This window comes from Apis florea, unplaced genomic scaffold (assembly GCF_048593485.1).
Source record: "Apis florea isolate Af1SG1 unplaced genomic scaffold, ASM4859348v1 contig_2411_pilon, whole genome shotgun sequence".
Lineage (NCBI taxonomy): Eukaryota > Metazoa > Arthropoda > Insecta > Hymenoptera > Apidae > Apis > Apis florea.
In genome coordinates this window covers 1,538,915-1,559,898 of record NW_028256580.1, presented here as the reverse complement: position 1 = coordinate 1,559,898, position 20,984 = coordinate 1,538,915, and the positions used below count along the sequence as shown (strand labels likewise).

The window sequence follows — 20,984 nt, the reverse complement described above, 5'->3', positions numbered from 1 at the left end:
ATACGATCGAACGAAGAGATTTTAGGATTTTCGAAATGAGAAAATTTGAAAAAAAAAAAAAAAAAAAAAAAATTCGACGAGATTCGGAAGAATTGGGAGCGCGTATTCCCTTGCGGCGTAACCGACGCATCAGTCGGCCGCGTGGGTGGATAATGTCGGCCACCTTAGGATCCAAGGAGGAGGGATGAGCACGCGAGCCCTCGGGCACCGTCCGACATTTGACCTCACCACGCGCTCTGCACCGGTTTGCACCTCCACCACGGCTCCTTTCTCTACTACCTGCCTCGCGTAATCCACCCTTTCTCGTTCTAACGCCGAGATTACTGCCATATTGCTCAATATCGTTTCAAACTAGTTTTCACTACTCCAAATATTCATTATTTTTTTTCGTTCCTTTTATCTTACAATGTACGGATAAGAATAAAGAATTGGTCACAGGACATTTCGCAAATGACTCTTATTTGACGGAACAACGCGTTGATCTTACCAATCGATCGAAAAAGTTATATATCGTTTTCCAAATCGAAATATCGAAAATATAGATTCCGAAATATATCGATAGAATTTACCTAATTGATATGTAAAAAAATTTGTCAGATGAAAGAAGAAATTTCAATTTTTTGAATCGAAAATATTCTTAAATCGAAGAACGAAAAACTATTTCTCAAAATATTCCTCGTATCGACCCACCAAATTCCATGAAATTCCGATATACGATTCCTTTCACGAGCAGGTTCCAGAAAAGAATTCCAACGAAATACCATTTCCACGATCCCGTCGAATCCAGCAGGTGGTTGATCGACGAACGACGTCAACCCTTGAATCAGTCCTTGATCCCATACCGGTTCGATTACAAAAGTTAGGTTAGGTTAAATCCTAGGATTATATCGCACGGTTTGGCAGATGACGTGTCGTTCGTGATCCGCACAAATAAAACGCGAATCGATTGAGGACAGTGACGTGTTTCGACACGATCATTAACCAAAGGACGAGAAATTTTGAAATGATCGACGAGGACGGGTCCTACAAGCTTCTATACGCTCGTTCGTTCCGCGCTGGCAATTATCGCGTAAATGAGGCCAACCATTAAGTCCAGTCGTAATTACCCGTGCCTCGTATTACAGCAGAAATAAACGCTTCTATTTCGTTCTTATTTCTTTATTTACTTCGTAGCCCTATATTTTTAATTTGTATAATCTTTAAAGCAAGATCGTGAATACATTCATGATCCATAACTTATTTACGGATTACACGTTTATAGTATACCGAGTGAATAAAAATTAAGATGAGAATGATAAAAAGAGGATTAATTAAATCTGGAATTATTATTATTATCGTAATGAACAAATATTTTAATCATTAATTAATAAAAACATTACGAGATGGATCATTAACTATCCCGATTTTCATAACCTTTTTTCTCGAATTCGAATTTTTACGGCATAGTTCGTTTGAAAATGAAAAGTAAAATTACTCACTGGTCTGATTCTGGAAATACGGATCGTCCCGATCGGTGAAGAACCATGTCTGAAATCAAAAAGAAAACGAAGATTAAATCACGACTGGGTAAAAGTTACTTCTACGTCGGTTACGAATCTAACGATCAACGTGTCGATCACGTACGCAGGCGCCATTGTTTACCCCGGCCAACACGCGCCGCGTACCGATCATAAATTTCGATTTCTTCCGTTCGTTCCACCTCGGATCGCTCCATCTACGTCCACCGAGCTCGATAAATCGTTGCCAAGGGTTTCATCCTTGACCGGCCGCTGGGAAATCAAAACTATACTTTCCCTTTCTTCTCTTACGCGAGTGAAACTGCACGAGATCTCGAAACTCCAATCTTTCGAAACTGACAAATGATTACTTTTTTCTTTTCATTTTTAACTTTTGCAACTTCTATTTCGAAATTTTTAATTTCGAGCTAACTGAATATCCAATATAAATAATATTCCAATATATATATATATGATGATAAAAAGATAAAAATAATAAAATAATTTAACAAGATTCAAGATAAGGTTATGTTATAAAAATCTTATAGAAATATAATGATTTCGAGTAATGCAAGAAACGGATCGAGAGGAAAACACCTTGGGGTTAGGAAACTCTGGTAGGTTCATCAGTCTCATCTGGCCAAGTGAAGAATGACTCGGTTAAAGATCGGTGCAGCGCACGTGTTAAAGCAGTCGCCTATTTTTAGTTGGCGAGTTCCCTTCAGGAAGTGAACACTAACGAAAACGAGGGGTAACGATAACTTACCAGACGTCATGAGTATTGTTTCGAGGATTTTCACGTGGCGAGATTTTCGAACCAAGGAAATAGAAGATTCTCGCCATTTGTGTGGATGAAACGACAAAAAACACGAGAAAAATACCGTACCGATGGGATAAACCATTTAAAAGAATAAGCACGAAAGCAGAATCTTCCAATTTCTTGCAATGTTTAAAGATTATATTTAATTTTATAAGAATAAAGAGAGCACTCTTAACCTGGACGTCAAATGTAGAATCTAATCTAAGGTTAGAATGACTATCGATATTGCATAAATATCGATAATATCGATAATATTGATAATATCGATAATATATCGTTAACATATCGATGAATAAAAGTAAACTACAATATGATTTTTTTTAATAAAGTTTTACATATTTTAATTGTAATTTATTACAAATAATATTTTTATTTTAATGTTTTAATAGTAACAGTGAATAAGAAAAATAAAAACTCTAATCATTCCTACATTTTTCTTATCATCGATATATAAAAATAAAACTATCAATAATATATCGATAACATATCGATAATCGACAGTCACAACTCTAAACGTGAGACACGTGTTTCGATAATAATATTCTTAGAAAATCAAAAATCCATATATAGAGAAATATAAGAATTTAATTGAGAAATTTATTTGTGAAAGAAATAACGATTTGTTCGTTTTGGTCGATAGATTAAAGATTTGCCATACGAGAGTTAAATTATCCATGGGATAGTACGATAAGAATTGTCGCGACAAGACGGATGTCCTGTGTAACCTGCAATTAAATCGTTCGTGGTAGAGAGAGAAGAAAAAAATATGTACAGAAGAAAAAAAAGAAAAGAGGTGAGACGAATAAACCTCGAGTCAGCGTTTGCAGAAGGAACACGAATATCCGGCAAACAAGAGACATCATATGCCAAGGAAAAAGAGAGACGAGAGATGTGATGACGTCAGTGGCACCGGCGTCATGTTACATCGACGTAATTACGTTAATCCACGCACGTATGTCGCGGCTAAAACGGGCGTCGTCGTTAAGCTGATCTCTTACACTGGGATCCGATTAAATGTTTGGTTCTAGTTGCCACCATTTACAACTATGTGTAATAAGTGAGGTTAGGAATTAAAAAGGTTTCAAGTTAACTTTAGTTAATGAGTGATATATACTTGTGTTCCAGTTTGTAACATAACCGGTATAATCTGATCTTAAAAGTTATTTTAAAAGATAAACTTTGAAAATTCTGGGAACAGTTAAAATATAAGTATCAAATAACGAAATATTGATATCAATATTATAAGTGTTTTCATTACTCCAAATTTTAATTCTTTAAAAATTGCAATGAACCCAGAATTTGCAATTTCAAGAACAGATCATTGAAAAAGACAATAAAAGAACGAGATTAACTTGAAAAATTCCATGTACTTTAGTCGTGTAAAATTACAGCAGTGCGATTAGTAAGCATTTCCAAATAAATAAACGACGATAATTGATCAATTATCCGTGAACGATTCAGAGGCGAAACGGCTGTTGTAAATTGTAAGGTTACAATATGAAGCGAGTCATTGAAACTAATGACAAGAGAGAACTTCGACATCTGATCGATCGATATTGCCGATAGAAATCCCTTTCTTTTCAATAAAATCTTCCAATGAATACTTATGAAATGTTAACTGTGAGCCAATTGAATACGATGACTGTCGAATCGCGAACGTATTAATTTCATTCGGTTACAAGGTGCATCACGAGCAATTTGTCGGAATTGAAAATATCTATTTAATCTTACTGCAATGATGAATATAAGAAATACATATAAAAGTACGAATATGTGGATATATATGTACAGTTTTTTCAAGTTATTTAAATTTCTACCGTTAATATATCGTAAAAAAATGATTTGATTTTGAATCCGCTTTCTTATCCACCTCTTTTTGACAGCGATGATCCTTCTTCGTAAATTGGATTGCGAATTTATAATGCGAAATAAAAAGAACATCCTGATATTTTCTCATATTTTTTCTCTATGTTTAAAGCTTCGTGAAATAAAGAATTGCGTTATACCTTAATCTAATTTATTATAATTTTTTATTCTATCTATCTTAGATAGATTTATTCTATCGATCTTGATTCGATAATCGATAGTTAACACAATTAATTTTTTTAATTGTGATTATCCATTATAGAAATATAATAATATGTTATTTCAAAATATAATTCGATAAAATTTTCTTAACCTCAAATCTAATAAAATAAATTAAAACAAACTAAAACCTATTTCAAAGAAGATTCTTAATGGAACAAGATAATAGATAAATATTATAGTACCATAAAAACACAAGTACTCTGAAATAAACTTTTATATCCTTGAATAATTCTCTACGAATCCTGAGAATCTCGATTGTTATCCAATTCTCTAACTTCTCTTGGTTGCTAGTTCCAAGAAGTGTCGTCGGTAGCGTTGGGAGCAAAGGGATGAGTAAAAAGGAGAGTACAATGCATGCAATTAGTCGTGGCATGATAATATCGCGAAAGTTAAATTTGTAGATCTTTCATTCCTACCAATATGCTACCTACAATTTTTGAGCCAATAAAAAAAAGAAAGAGAAAAATATACAAATAAAATAAAGAAATAAAATCCCATTTTCACGATTGTTCATCAAACTGAAAATCTATCGTTCGACAGATAGCAAGATAGATAACAAATTATATGTAAATTTCCATTTATTTCCTTCCGTTTCAAATTGATGCAAAATATAACTTTAAATCTAATTATTCAAAAAATAAATAAAGGAATCGCGTGTTTAATAACATTAGTTATAAATTAGAAAAATATATTATACGAATATAAATATAAATATGTATATAGATAAAAACATAAATATCAAATTTACTATATATAGTATTTCTATTTACATACCTGATCCTTAGCGAACTGAAACCACGTGCTGATAATAGCCGGCAGACGGGAATGATGATAATGCTTGGTGGTCTTTACGCTGATGAACACATCGTCGAGATTTGTGGTGAATGGTGCCATCGTCGCAGTCGCGATTGCAGGTGTTACCGATGATTCCTCTCTGATCATTCTCCTTGAAGATGGCACTTCTACCAGTACATTTCTGTTATTTACTTCAACTGTCATTTCGTCGATCCACTAAACAATATAATACACACATACAAGGTCAATCACAATACTTTCTCGATAAATTCGTAACATTTATAAATATATGATGCACATATAGAACAAGAATTCGAATATTTTAAAAAAAGAAATGAAGAACATGTATAAATTATAAAACGAATTAATGAGGCATGTTTAACTTCCGTTGTTCATTTTATAAAACAGATGTTTGATTTATATAACTTACTACGAATAACATTTTAACAACGAATATATAATTTTTACGAATTTCGAAAATGATGAATTACGAATGCTCTTTATCACAGATGTTAATTGAATGTTTACTGTTATGCGATTCAAATTATGATGTGAATGTCTTAAAACACTTACCTGACGAGGTACAATAGCTTGATAAAGAAGAATCGTAGCATAAGCAGTGGCAAGAACAAGTGCCAATGCCTGAAGACCTCGTCTAGTCGGCAGGCCACGGGGCATTTTAGCACTTCCGGTGCTGATATATCCCGCGTCAATCACCGACAAACGAGTCTGTGGCCCACCGCCACCAAATTTCACCGACTGTCCTTCTTCTCCGTGATTTTCGCGTTTTTCTCGAATTCCAATAATTAACGATAACCACCCCACATCGTTCTCCTCCTTCTGGCTTGTTAAAAATACGCCAGTCATAACATATGATATATACCCGTCGGTTTCCGCGTCACTCTCGTATTACTTTTTTTAAATATCGACTAATCGAAAAATTTGTTCTCGTTAATCAAATTAAATATACTCATAACTCGAAATAATCACGTTTGCGCATGACAAGGAATCACGTGAACTATATCGATTCACTATGTCAATCACAAGATCATCCTTCGAATAATTTTATTACCTTTTAAATTAATCAAAAAATGTAATTGTAAAATTTCAATATATGATATTTTGTAACGAATTGCTAATAACATCACTAATGTCATCGTTTCACTTCACTTAGTTCATAGTTGGTTTTATCAATTTCTTCTAGATCGATTAAATCATTAAAATCGATATATTGATTTAGAATTCTATATTTCAGTTCAACAATATTTTGTATTTTAAAACTTGTCTTCCGAATTTAATATTATAAAAATATATTTCTATGAATCGATTAATCGTGCGTTAAATTGTTTAATTTTTGTCAATATTAAAAAAAATATAATTAATGTAAAGTAATTAAATGTAATCTGTATATAGTAAAACAGCAATAAATATTTGACAACTAGTTGTCACACTAAAATGCTTTCGGAGTAATACGAAGAATCACGAGACTAACACGTTATAAAACGTACTGTTGCGCGGCACGCGACAGGCCACCGACTGAACACATGGCCAGCCGCCGTGACTACGCTGTAAACATCGCCATGGCAGACACTTGGTTGGTATGGTGGGAGAAAAACGGCCTGCGAGTGGTACAATGTCTGAAACAAATGAGAAGGGAAACGCATTTTAAATAGAGCACCGTCTCTTTGTCGTGTAACATGGTATTAAATTTTAATATCAATTGAAAGCCAATGAGTAACAAACAGGAGTAATTGAAATATTATTATTCGTTATATATTATTAATTTTATTATGAATATTCCACTTTTATTTTTTAATGAATAATCGTTGAACATCCTTATTATTTGAAAGGAATTAGGGAATATTTTCAATTTTTTCATGCATTATATATTATTTTATATAATATACATCGTATATTGGATTTAAATTTTTTGTTTATTAGACATATATTTACAATTATTTTTTTTTATTCGAATTGGCTTTCGTTGTTTTTATTTATTGTAAAAATGAAATATTGTTAAATTGTAAAATATTAGAAACATTTGGTATTATAATATGTTATAAAAAAATATGTTATTATTGCTAATAAATTCGCCCTAAAGAAAATTCGAAGGACGAAGGTAAGCTGTTCTTAATATTAATATCGCAGGTCAGGTGTAGATTTCTTCGAAAAACTACTTATATTTTTTGTATTACAATATTTAATTATTAAGATTATTAATATTTACATTTGTACATGATTGAATGCACTGTATAGGAAAAAATTAAAACGGACAATCGTAAGTACTTCATCATGGCCATATGTCCGAATTATAATTATATCTCGTGATCACATACGGATAAAAATTGTCCATTTCAACTTCAAGCACATAATTGCCTTTCACTTCAATAATTGTCTTTTACATCATTAAATTAAAATTTATTACACTTTCCTCCTTCATTTGTAAAGTTCTAATTACGATAGGAGGTACATTCCTATCTCAATGATTGTTAAGCCTCTCTTTTTTTGTTTTTCATAAATACATTTGATGCGATCATTAAGATAGCTGCCACTTTGCACTTTTTAAAACCCAATTATATATGCGTTCATCGCATATCATTCACGTTGCCCTTCGACGTAAAAGAACTATGCTATTATACAATTTAATTGCAGGACCGAGACGCAATCCCAATAATGATACCAAATCTTCTTGAGTTAACATTAAAAATGCTTCTCCATCTATATTCTGTAAAAATAAAATAAAAAATTAAATACAACTCAAATTATATAAAATTCTTTTTTTTTTCTAATACATACATGTTGTCTAAAGATATTTCCAATTTCTTTACAATTAGGGACGCTCTGTATAAATTTAATAACTTCCTCATTTGACCACCTTCGTGGATTTGTATTTTGTTTTGCTACTACCCTGTTTAAAGCATTGCTATGTTTCGCCCATATATGTGGAGCATCCGGTAATGGATTGTATCCAGGATTATAAACAGATTGATATAATTCCGTACGCAATTGTTTATCAGGCATATTTGCGGCATAAGGTATAGTATTTAATGATGAATCACCATATGAATTTGAAAGAGAATATAAAGGTTCCTCAGAAATCTGTCGTCTACAAAAATATATAAATCATATATATTTATATATATATATATATAAATTGATAATAAATATCAGATTTATAAATGTAAAAAAAAAGAATTATTCAAACCTTTTTTTTCTTTTCCTTAGAAGTTCATCATCATCCGTTTGTCCATCACTATGATGATGTTTTGACTTACTAGACCTATAACGAATAGTTTAGAATATAATATTAAGAATAATTATTTTATATAACAATTTAATTAATAGAAACATAATTGAAAATATTAATATAATTTACTTTTCCGAATTTTCAGACTTGTCATTTTTATCAGAAAAATCTCCATCTTCTTGTTTAATATCTTTCTCAGTTTTCATTAACCGATCTTCCGAAAATAATGGCTTCTCTAGTTTCTCAGATTTTTCCATTTTTATTTTATCAGCCTTTTCTGTTTTTGATCTATCCTGTAAATCATCTTCAAAATCGCAAGTTTCATGTTTTAAATTAAGCCTATCAGCTAATTGTCTAACTTTGTGAAGATTTTGAGGTGAATATGGACATCCTGATGCAGAATTATGTGTTGCATATTTAGGACCCTTCACGTGACCTATTCCTTTGCAACCATATGTTCCACATTCTGGTCTATCATTTAAATTATCCGGAGCTATAACATGTATTAATATTATGTTAAAACACAGACTCTAATAAAGATATAAAGATGCAACATATATTCAAAATTAAAAATTTTAAAAATAACAAAATATAAAAAATGTAGAAAAACAATAAAATATACAAATATACAAATGTGACAAATATTTAAAAAATTCTTACTTAATGGTGGTTCCAAAGGATGACCCGTTTTCATACACCAACCCATGGGATGTATGTCAGGCGAATCATCATCAACCCAGTAGGCATGATTTTCTGGCCATCCATCAAATCGTATTTTTAACCTGTAATGTAAATATAATTTTTTATATTTCAAATTAACAGTCAACTATCAAATAATCAATTAATTTTGATAAAAATAAATATTTATTTACATACATATGATCTTTTACATCTTCAACAGTTGCTACTCTTATAAGTTGGGGCACACGTTTATCAACTGCTTCTAATTTCATTCCACGTTTAAATCCGCAAGGTGGTCGTTGTTTAAAAGCTCGCGCCGGTGCAACCATAGAACGAGTTTCTCTAAGATATGCGTCCCACGTAAAAGATTTGGGATCTTTATAATCTAAATCAATAAATTCATATTTTTGTATGTATCATTCTTTCTGAAAAAAAATTATAAAATACGTATAAAAATCAAATATATATTTTCACCTACTATTTGGTGGCGTTAAACTATGACCATTATGATGACACCATCCCACTGGATGAATATATGGAGAACTTGCATCTGCCCAATAATCATATACTTCATCCCAAGAATCAAAATGAACTAATATGCGAGAATCCATTAGGCCTGCTATACTAGCTACGCAAACCAATGATGAATGCTTTCTATCAACTGCTTCCAATTTCATTCCTACACGGAAACCAGTTGGACAGACGGACTATAATAATAAAATATATTGATTAAATTTATGAAAATTTAAAATGAATCAATTAAATATTGTCGTTCAAAATTAATACTCACACTTTTATTTGAAAATATATTTTTTGGTGCTGCAGTAGCTTTACAAATTTTTAAATATGCATTCCAATTAAAATTACTAGCTACATAACCTTTTGGGGGATCTAATCGATGTCCATTTTTTTCTGACCAACCAATAGGAAAGATATCCATACTATCTGCATTTACCCAAAAATCATAATTTTCTAAATATCCATCGAAATGTAAACGTATTCGGTAACCTGAAAATATATATAATTTAAATATATTGAATTTGTTTTTATATAGCAAATATAAAAGAAAGAAATTAAAACAGACTTACCTACTACTTCAACAACTGTAAGAACACAATATCGTGATGGATGTTCAGGATCTATTCCTTCTAATTTCATTCCAACTTTAAAATGATTTTTAGTATATGGAAAAGGATCTTTGAATAATTTAACAGGTGCAGCTTTTGCTTTACAATGTTCAAGATATTTAGACCATGAAAATCCGAGTTTTCCTGTCTGCCAAGGATACTACATACAGAAACATATTTATAAACCAGTATATTTTAATGATTATATAAATAAAATTTGATCATAAATACCTTTGATTCAGTGGTATCTCCTTGACTTTCATCATCTATTCCTGTGATAGTATCTTTTGTATCCTCATCTGTTTCAGACTTTACCTTGTCCTGAATTTTATCTTCAGATTTTTCTTCTATTTCTTTCGACTGTTGTTGTTCTTGAAGTAATCTTTTACGTTTACGTTTCGCACGTAAATCTCTACTAAATCAAAAAAAAAAAAAATGAAAATAAATTTAAATGTATATTTAGTTAAAAAATATAATTTTTTGAAAATTTTAAAATTTAATTATATTTTTTAAAAATTAAATTACATACTTTAAATCTTTTTCCTTCCGTAAAGTAGGTTGTTTTTTGGCTTCTATTATTTCTGTACATGTTGGACCACATGATATTGGACTTTCAAATTCTGCAGCTAATCCATAACATCCACAGCCTTCACAATGATACATTGTATCCGCCGAAACAGTCCTAGATTTCCTATCATCAGCTAAAAAAATAAATTTAGTTATTTAAAAAAAAATTTTGTTTCTCTCTGAAAAAAATCATAATTTAATACTTACATTTCTTCTCTGTGTTTATATTATTAACAGTTACAGGGCTAGATTTGGAAGAATTCTGAGTCGAACAAACATTTTCTTTGTCACCAATGCAATCTTTACTTTGCTTGCTATTTTCGTCTTCATCTACTACTTCCATGATACCAAATTCATTCATACAAAACTATGGAATACATTCGCTATTTTAAACTATAACATTAGTCACAAATTAACTTTCTAACATTACATTGTCATACCTTTAATGTACTTCCAGGAAGAGTTCCAACACCATCTTTCCAATCTAAAACTTTTGTTGCATCAAAATTCGAATCATTCGCATGTGTTGTATTTAAATGATCTTTCAAATCTTCGTGGTTATTTATATTAATCTTAGAATCATTTTTATTGTCTGTTATTGACTCAATACCACAACTTGTGCGCGTTTTAATAATCTCAATTTTTATATCATCATCCATGTTAGTATTAGTAAGTTTCATAGTTTTATCTTCACTAGGAACTACTTTAATCAAAGTAATATCATCATCATTTTGCACTTTTTTATCCTTATCTTGTTCTGATTCTGGACTACTTAGTGCATAGCTTACATCAACTATACTATCTTGAGGAGATTTTGAAAGATTTTGTTTCTTCATTCGTTTTTCACTCGATCCTCTTAATATATTGCTTATCGTCTTTTTCCGTTTTTCAGGTATACCAGTATCATCCTTTTTTGGAATGGGAGTAATAACAGCAGAATCTGGATTTTCTGTAATTTTTATACTATCTGTTGAATTATTATTTCCTTTATTTGCATTTAATAAACTCATTTTTGTAATAGGATGCAAAGGTGGTGGATGAGTAGCTGAATTTGTAGTTTTTGACTCTCGCAGCACTGTGATATAAAATAAGATCAATAATTTGTTCAAATTTAACAATGCAATTAAATATACTTTCAAATATACTTACCAGTAATAGTTCCTTTACTATCAGTATTAATTTGGCCATTATTAATTTTTAAATTAAACATACTGGATTTAGGAGGTACATTTTGTGGGGGAATACTGACTGGTAATAATAAATTCGCCATATGTTTTGGAGGTTGACTTTGAGATCCTGTAGTAGTGCTTGTTGAAGTTTGAGCTAATTGTGATATAACTGGTGCTATTACTAATTTTGGTTTGGTTATTTGAGTTGTAGTCAAAGCTCCTAATAAAGTATATTAAAAAATTAAAATTATATTAATAAAAAATATCTTTTATAATCATTATTATATAATATAAAAAAAATTTAAGAATTAATCACCTGCTGGAATAACAACAGATTCACGTGATTTATTTGGTTTAATGAGAGTCCCGAGATATGCAAACGTATGCTTGCCTGCTTGTGCATTGGCTTGATTTCCCTGAGAAGTACTTAAGGGCACAATCTGAGCAGTAGATGTGTTGGACTTTCTAAGTAATATATGTTTCTGACCTTGTGAAGTTGTTGTGGTACTGACAGTATTAATTGGCCGATGAATTACAATATGTTGTTTACTTTGAGAAGTAGTAACCTGACTTGGTCCTTGTATAAATACTTTATTCTGTCCAGTGACAATCTAAAAAATGAAATAAACAATTCATTGATAACATTGACACTGAATTAATTCATAAAATTCCAAATAAATTAGTTGAATGAAATTGATTTAATCATAACACAATTAATTTAATCATAAAAATCATTTGATAATTCAATATCATGTAATTTAATGTAATTCAAATTCTTTATATTGTATGTTTTTTAAAAAACTTTTAATACTATCATAGAAATATTGAATATAAAAATAATATTTAATATAATCTATATTTTCCTACTTATTATTCACTACAACAGATATATTGAGAACAAATCTATATTTACTATAAAGATATATATCATTCATTACTATGACCTATACATGGAATTTAATAGAATTTCACATGCATATTCTCCATATTAATGCATATGTAATATAGTGAAAATATAGTTAATATATATTTAAATTATTGGATCATTTTATATAATTATAGGTTACTCTGACCTATATATTACAATTGTGTAGTTTATTGTACTATATAGTACAATATATTAATCTACTTATATAAGAATCAAATTATGAATATTAATAATCTTTTTTAAATTTTATTAGAAATTTTCAGAACTATTATATTATATATAGGAAAAAATAATTTGCTTAAATATTCAAACTATCTTATATAAGATAAAAATTTTAATTTACCTGATTATTAACTGGATTGATAATAGCAGCCAATTGAGTAGCATTAGGTGAAACCAAAGTCTGATTTGTGGTTGTTGGTGGTACTGAACGTAATTTACTTTGTTGAATATATAATAAAGGCATAACGGGTGTTGTTGGATCATCTGATTGTGGAGTCTCCGTGCTACTGTTCTCATCTACATCATCTACTACTATTTCTTCTTCCATTCTGTCAAGAAAACGTAATGCATCATATTTTTTAGATATCTAAAGAAACTTATTTTTCTTATTTAACAATAAATTGTTACAAAAAGATTTAAAAACATAAACCATTGTCATACTTTCATAAAATCTTTATTTTTTTTAAATTATATCACAAAACAATACAAATAATGTGACTAGAATATTAAAAGATAAAAACAATTTACTGACTTAAATTTTATATATATTTAGAAAATTAATTTTTAAAATTTACTATAAAATGAAAACGAGGAAAAAAATAAAAAATATTATATCAAAGATTTTTATGTAAAAGAAATAGACAAAAAAAAAAAGAAAAAAAAAAAAAAAAAATACTTCATAATTTTACAAACCTAACAATATACAATATCTTCTATTACCAAGTGAATAATAGAATTGTTACTAGTTACATAATTCATGAATAATTGCGACTTTTATATACACGATGAAAAAAATTTAATGAAATAAACTAAATGAAACTAATATGCAAAGTTCGGTTACTTTTGTCGTGATTTCACAGATAGCCATAACTGGGCGTTAAGAGAATTGCCAACACGATTTGAAACACGCGCCGAATTAATATCATTGAGTGAAGTTACGTTATTATTTTTCACGCTTTTAAACCTATCGGCTGAATAAGAATTTATTCTATATATTCTATGAAATACCAAAAATCTCAAGAAACTATTACTTTCAAGAGTTACAGCACAGATATTTTTATTCTAATACTTTTACAAATCATCAGTCGCGCATCACAAATCACTCGAAGAATACAACGCGCACGCACACTTTTCACACTGGAACGGAGAACAGATTAAACTATGTAAAATTGATCACTTCTACCAGAATTCTTAAGATAGTGTAAATAATTAATACAGTATAAATGAAGAACAAACCAAATTGAATTCCACGGAATTTTAAGCAATTATTTTCACATATCTTTTAAGCGTTCGAGCCTTCGTTCTCCGTACGCTACAGCTACGTCCTCATAGGCTCTAACTGTAGTAGCGACGGCGCAACAGGCCGCTCGCTATTGGTTAATCGCTATTAAACTAAAGAACAAGTTCACAACTTCGACCAATCGTAACGTTCTCAGTGCACTATTAACCGCATAGGATGTACAGATTTTTCCCGACAGCGAGTAATTTTGAAATCATTCAAGGATCATGCTCAGTTGATCGATATGTACATATGACGTATAAAAAATGTTTTAATCTAATCTAGTGTATTGATAATATATTTTTATTGTTTTACTCTTTAATGAATTTCCCGCGCAAATATTGTTAAAAAAAAAAGTACGAGTAATATACATGTTGCTAATCAATGCGAACTAAATTAATATTTTTTTTTAAAAAAAAACTAAGTCACATATTTATTGTTATTTAATAGACAATTATATTGAATTTTGAAAATTTAAATTTATTAATATATTAATAATTTAACAAAAATTTGCAATTTGAAACATATTTGATTTAGGTCTGTTTCAAGTATAGATATGTTAAATTTTATTATTTTATTTTTATAGTTCTTGCTTTTAACCAATGGCAGCCGGTATTCAAGTGACGTCGTATTGTTATCGTATTTGGATTGGTTAAACGAGCAATACGTGTAATCGGGAAAAGGATTCTGTCTTTGAAACAGCAATTTTGACGAACTGTTGATAAAATTATTAAGTTTAACGATCAATATTTTCCATTATGCTATATATATAAATATTATTTGTATTGATTAATAGAAAATTCTAATTGATAAATCCAATTTGCATATTAAACAAATGCTTAAGTTTCTATTTCGATATACTTCTACATTAACCTCTAAAATATAAGAGTTTATATTTTTAATGCTCGATATATTCGCTCGAATTATCGCTTCACATAAAATATAAACTTATAATTATTATTAAATTATAATTATAATATATTGAATGTGATAAATTTATATTCGAAAGGGATAAAAATCAGTAATAAACAATTGTTATTAAAATTTTATTAAAATTTTAAATAATTTATAAATTTTTGATATAAATTAATAATAACGATAACAATACGACATAACTATAATTTACAAATATTTTTTAAATTTATAAAAGATAATATAAACTAGATGATCCTAAATAAAAACAAATTTTTAATTAAAAATTATGAATATACAAGTTATTTTATAAAAAAACAACAATAAAATATAGTTCAATAAAATATAAAATATTTAATGTATCAAGGTTATTAAAAAGTTTTCAAAGCTAGAAAGAAAATATTTAATTCATTATATTTACTTTACCAGTATTAATTGATCGTTATGAATATGTAGATACAATCATTATCAAAGCACCAAAGTCACAATATTTTAAGTATGTTTCTATATGAGATAAATTGAAAAAGAATATAAATAAATATTATTGTGAAAATTATATTAATATGTACTAAAAAGTTTATATATGTTACATTCATTCATAAATACTTTACAACTTTTTTCAAGTACACTAATGCAAGAAGTTACGGAAAGCTTTATAGGTATACTTACTAGGATAAGTGAATGTTGGTCTAACGAATTATGAGCGGTAATTTTAAGGATATAATCTATTAAACAATAATCGTGAAAAAAAATTACCTGACTAACAAACATCTGAATATTTAATGATAGCACTGTTATATTTTACACGCGAACAACACATTGTAAACATAAGAAATTATATGATAATAAACTCACGTTTTAAAGTTGTCAGTCGCCATCATATGCGAAGAGACGGTATCATTCTAAGTGCGCATGCGCATCGACCCATGTTGCTTCTGCTGTAAAAAGACTCATTCACATTGGTACGTATAAAATAAAATAAGGTAAAAATTCTTAACTACTTAGAAATATGCATTTAATAACATATAATGAAAATTTTCATTTATCGGTTATATATTGTTATTATTATTTTTCAATTATAATAGTGAGATTACTTCACAGATATAATTTTTACAAAAAAAATATGATTCACATATAACATATTTAATATAAAAAGTATCAAATGATAGTAGTTATTATTTTTCATTTATTTTGATATAAAAATCATAATAAAAAATTGATATTCTTTTTCAATTTTGAAAAATAATTTTAAAAAAATTAAATTTCTTATATTAATCATAATAATAGAAAATTAATTTATTTTCGTAATTATATATAATTAAAATTAAATATTATTTTTCAATATTGAAATAAAAAAAAAATAATGTATAACAAATTTAATAAAATTTAATAGAATTATTATATATATTGAAACATTTATATATTGAAACATATTTTGCATATTTTCATAATGCAATAATGAATAATTTCTACGCGATGTGTATACATATTAATATACGATTACTTGCTACAATAAATCTTTTGTTAATTTATTTGACATGTATAATTGATATGCAGAAACATTAATTACAAAACATTTAAATTAAGCTTTGAAATTATATAATTATAAATAAATATATATATATAAATATAAATATATATACATATATATATATATATTATATATATATATATATATATATATATATGTATATATATGTATATGTATATATATTTTTGAGAAACATAATATATATATATTTAGATTTGAAAAACATATGTCAAAATATACATATGTAAACGCTTGCGCTCGATTTTGTTGGCCAGTGCTGTCCAAGCTAAGCTCCGGAGCTTGGAGAGTCTTTTTCCATTTCAGTTTCGTTACCATGGTACAAAGACGCTAACCAATGTTATACTACACCCGCGCACACAATACAAATACTTCCCGCGAATTGTTTTCTGTTTTAAAAGCAAGTTAAAAGAAGAGAGAAATAACATCAGAAATGTCACTCTCTCTCTAAACCCTCTTTGTCTTGTAGCAAGGATGGCAAAAGGAGGGATGGTTGTCACGTAAGGGGCTCCATTCGTGGGGACGGCACTGTCGTATGCTTCGAAAAGGCCGATTAATACGCATACGCGTTTCAAGAGAAAAGGTAAAAAAAAAAAGAAAATAGAAAAATACTTTGTGATTGAGAAAAAAAAATTTTGAAAGATAAATAAAAAACAAGATGATTGTCATAGTAAATCAGGTTTTTCTCCGTGAAATTTGTTGTGTATCGTTTAACTTGCCGTAAAAAGATCGGTGACGGACAATGGCGTAAAGACAATTCTCGTGTTTTGTGCTATCAGCTGATGGACTTGATGGACCCTTGTATACTTATCAAAACAGAAGACATCATAGCAGTAAATCTCGTCTCTTGTTGCAAAATGTCATGTTACGATGCGTGATATTGTGTGCATTATAATAAACTAACTCGAAGCTGAAAGTTTTTTTCCGACTTAACATCGACTCCATTATTCACTGTCATTGAGCATAGTGTTTTCATCTGGTAAGGGAACGTTTTAATGAGAACGCTGCAAAAAATTCCATACAAATTTCTTTAAAACTTTTATATATACAAATATTTAATTCAATTAATTTATTTTACGAATTTGTTGCAAAAAATTTAAATATACATACTTTATCCGATTTTGTATGTATGTGAGACGCACTTTGACGTATATGATCATATCATGTTATATTTTGACGTATAAAATTAGCTATTTGCTATTGTATTAATAACAAAATGAAATATGTTAATGTTATTAATCCGAATTTTTTACTCTTATTGGATGAAATATATTTTAATAAATTATTATTTTTTTTGTATTTTTACAATTGATAATTTTGATAATTGTAATTAGTATATTATATTTTAACTTGGTAAGTTATTTTTCAAACTATACAAAATGATGATTATTATATCTGTTTTCAGATATATTATATTAACGATAACTATAATAATAAAATAATAATTATATATAACTATATATATATATATATATATATATATTTATAGTAACAGCAAATATAATAATATATTATATTTAATAGATATATTAAATATTATTTTTTCATATATATATATATATATATGTTCAATTTTATATTTTTATTTTAAATATAAACATTATAGAATCACAAAAAAATATTTAATTAATGTACGTATCAATCTTGTTGCAGAGATCTTTAGTAAATTTTTAATAATGGGGGCAGCTGTAAGCAGTGGGCAAAACAATGATGAATTAGTTGATAACTTAATGAAATCTGGATATATAAGAACAAGAAAAGTAGAACAAGTTTTTAGAGCAGTTGATAGAGCAGATTATGTTTTACCATCTCACAGAGATAGAGCTTATAATGATCTTGCCTGGAAACATGGCAACATTCATTTATCCGCACCGTGCATATATAGTGAGGTGATGGAAAGTCTTTCATTGGAACCAGGATTGAGCTTTTTAAATCTTGGGTCTGGAACTGGTTATCTCAGTACAATGGCAGGACTCATATTGAGTAAGAACACTGCTGCTTTACTAGATCGGTATAGAATATTCGTGATATCTTTATGCCTTTCTTAGACCAACATGGAACAAATCATGGCATTGAGTTGCACGAAGATTGTTTAGAATACGCGTACGAGCGACTTGAAGAATTTAAACAGAAGTCATTAGCACTGGATGAATTTGATTTTTGTGAACCAGTTTTTATACAAGGTGATACATAAAGAATTTATTTACATGTGACTCCTGTGAGAACAAGAAAGAGTCATATAACTGTACATTTGGCAGGGAATTGTCTGAATGTTGCACCTGGTAGACAATACGACAGAGTATATTGCGGTGCAGCATGTCCTGAAAATTACGAAGGATTTATTAAACAATTTGTATGTATTGGAGGTATTCTCGTGATGCCATTCAAAGATCATTTGTTGCGTGTACTCAGAATAGACGAGGATACTTGGTTACACTTTAAAATGCTTCCCGTATCATTTGCAACGTTAGTTGTACCTACTACAACCGAGCAAACTTTATTTCATTTACGTACGTATTTTGATATAATCTTTTTAAGATAAAAGAAAAAGAAAAAGGAAAGAATTAAAAATATTTGTAAATTATATTTAGTTATATCACCAACTTACTAATATATTTATTGCAGCCGAATGCGTGCCGTTATCTTTACAAGAACTGTGCAGAGGTAAAATTAGACGTTGCCTGCGATTAAATGTATGGAAAGAGCACGAAGATCTGGAAACGGAAAAAGTAATATTGGTGGAACGACGAAGATTTAATTCTCCCCAGCAAACGTTAACAAGATTTGTGATTCCCGTGTTGGGAGAATCGGATGGATCGGTGTCGGATGAATCAGTGTCAGACGAAGACGATGAATTTACAAGAAGGGTATGCGTATTGCTCAGCGTAGACGCTGATCCTAGAGATTTGTATACAACTTCTCAAGTACGGGCTGTCGTGTTATGCAATATGAACGAGAATCAAAATTGGCAAGTGGTGAATAACAACGGTAACGTTGACTGGTACAATCAGAATTCTGAAAACTCCACGACAAACAAATCTGTTTCACGGACAGAGGAGAACAACGGAGATGAGCAGACCACTTCGAATCCGACGGAGGAAGAAAAATCTCAAAATAAATCCGAAGTACAAAATTTTAACAACGTGAGCGAGACTTACTTGAACTTACTCAAGCATACTGAAACGTTGTTAAATATAAGCGAAAGCGACAGCGAGACGGAACAGGATGACGCTGTTCCTGTTCAGCGTAAAAAAATGGCGAAACGAGAGAAGACGGACAGCGGTATCGTGGAGGATGTAAATTTAAGCAACGAGGACAGCAGTCCTAGATCGAATACCAGCCAATCGGACTCGAAACCCGTCGATTCCCAGGACACCACGAACGCGATGGACGTGGATCAGTCCGATGTTTCCCGCGACCAAGAAGTAATAATCGCTCGTTACGTGAATAGCGATGCCTTTTCTACTTATATGAGAGAGAAAATACAAGAGTTACCATTGCCTTTTTCATCAAAATTGTACCTAAATTATAATCGTAAGCTGTAATATAAGTAAAAAGAAAAAAAAAAAAGAAAAAAAAATTACACACACCCAAGTCATAATACTCTAATTTAAATAAATAAATGAATAAAATAAATGCAATGTATATTTACACGCATCCGCGCGTCCATACAAAACTTAATATTATGTAATAATTTACATGAAATAATTACTGACGTTATTTTATTTTATTTTATTTTTATTCTTTTTCTTAATCCAGAACCTTTCACACAACAAATTCCCCCGAGCAGGGAAGAGAACGCACGATACACGTGGGAAGAAGATCGGATCGCCTTTTAAAACGATTGACTGTTACAATTGTTCCACTCTTATCTTTTATCAACACCATTCTAATCATCTCATTGTTCAGAGGTACATTCATCATACATTTCTCCACACAGAACAGAGCGCACAGAATTAAATATCGTTTCAAGCACGGTGTGATCAATACAAATACTTTATATACGTTAATATTCTACGTGTAATCCTGTCGCAATCTTTTTCTTTCCCCAGCGAAAAATCTCTCCAACCTCCTGACAATTCAAGCCTCGGAACGGAGGAAACA

General features: G+C 29.6%; 3 protein-coding genes across 15 annotated transcripts in view; 1 reads left to right on the top strand and 2 right to left on the bottom strand.

Moving 5' to 3' along the window:
• The window catches only part of fng (Fringe glycosyltransferase), a 67,417-nt gene extending 60,655 nt beyond the window's left edge, over positions 1-6,762 (bottom strand). The window contains exons 1-3 of one of the 2 annotated variants that reach the window (XM_003691792.4): positions 5,773-6,762; positions 5,179-5,415; positions 1,479-1,527 (exon numbers count right to left, since the gene is read on the bottom strand). In XM_003691792.4, the coding sequence (XP_003691840.1) occupies positions 1,479-1,527; positions 5,179-5,415; positions 5,773-6,066 (580 nt within the window). In that variant the 5' untranslated portion in view covers positions 6,067-6,762. The remainder of the gene's footprint in view (positions 1-1,478; positions 1,528-5,178; positions 5,416-5,772) is intronic. The other variant, XM_086905114.1, reaches the window with a different exon arrangement.
• Positions 6,763-7,114: 352 nt separating this feature from the next.
• Positions 7,115-16,317, bottom strand: l(3)mbt (lethal (3) malignant brain tumor). Of its 9 annotated transcripts, none has more exons than XM_012484077.3 (17): positions 16,187-16,317; positions 13,262-13,469; positions 12,307-12,601; positions 11,971-12,210; positions 11,262-11,896; positions 11,029-11,188; positions 10,784-10,955; positions 10,486-10,669; positions 10,216-10,414; positions 9,918-10,135; positions 9,606-9,834; positions 9,323-9,512; positions 9,107-9,228; positions 8,576-8,939; positions 8,405-8,479; positions 7,996-8,305; positions 7,115-7,924 (listed from the first exon to the last, which is right to left on the bottom strand). In XM_012484077.3, exons 1-17 carry the CDS (start codon positions 16,210-16,212, stop codon positions 7,799-7,801), a joined length of 3,753 nt encoding a protein of 1,250 aa, XP_012339531.2. In that variant the 5' UTR covers positions 16,213-16,317; the 3' UTR covers positions 7,115-7,798. The 9 variants fall into 9 exon arrangements, with proteins under 9 accessions (XP_012339531.2, XP_086761728.1, XP_086761727.1 ...); XM_086905602.1 differs by having other exon boundaries at positions 10,216-10,402; XM_086905601.1 differs by having other exon boundaries at positions 10,486-10,666.
• Positions 16,318-17,135: 818 nt separating this feature from the next.
• Positions 17,136-20,615, top strand: LOC100871372 (uncharacterized). Of its 4 annotated transcripts, none has more exons than XM_012484080.3 (5): positions 17,136-17,463; positions 18,534-18,863; positions 18,929-19,063; positions 19,139-19,390; positions 19,506-20,615. In XM_012484080.3, exons 2-5 carry the CDS (start codon positions 18,557-18,559, stop codon positions 20,423-20,425), a joined length of 1,614 nt encoding a protein of 537 aa, XP_012339534.2. In that variant the 5' UTR covers positions 17,136-17,463; positions 18,534-18,556; the 3' UTR covers positions 20,426-20,615. The 4 variants fall into 4 exon arrangements, with proteins under 4 accessions (XP_012339534.2, XP_086761739.1, XP_003691845.2 ...); XM_086905613.1 differs by having other exon boundaries at positions 17,385-17,713; XM_003691797.4 differs by having other exon boundaries at positions 17,385-17,859.
• Positions 20,616-20,984: the final 369 nt, after the last annotated feature.

Excerpts from the sequence above, each read along its gene's own strand:
- LOC100871372 (XM_012484080.3), top strand. The coding sequence starts at position 18,557 with ATGGGGGCAGCTGTAAGCAGTGGGCAAAACAATGATGAATTAGTTGAT. Across the intron at positions 18,864-18,928 it reads AATGGCAGGACTCATATTGA|ACCAACATGGAACAAATCAT; the intron begins GTAAGAACACTG and ends TGCCTTTCTTAG. Across the intron at positions 19,064-19,138 it reads TGAACCAGTTTTTATACAAG|GGAATTGTCTGAATGTTGCA; the intron begins GTGATACATAAA and ends TACATTTGGCAG.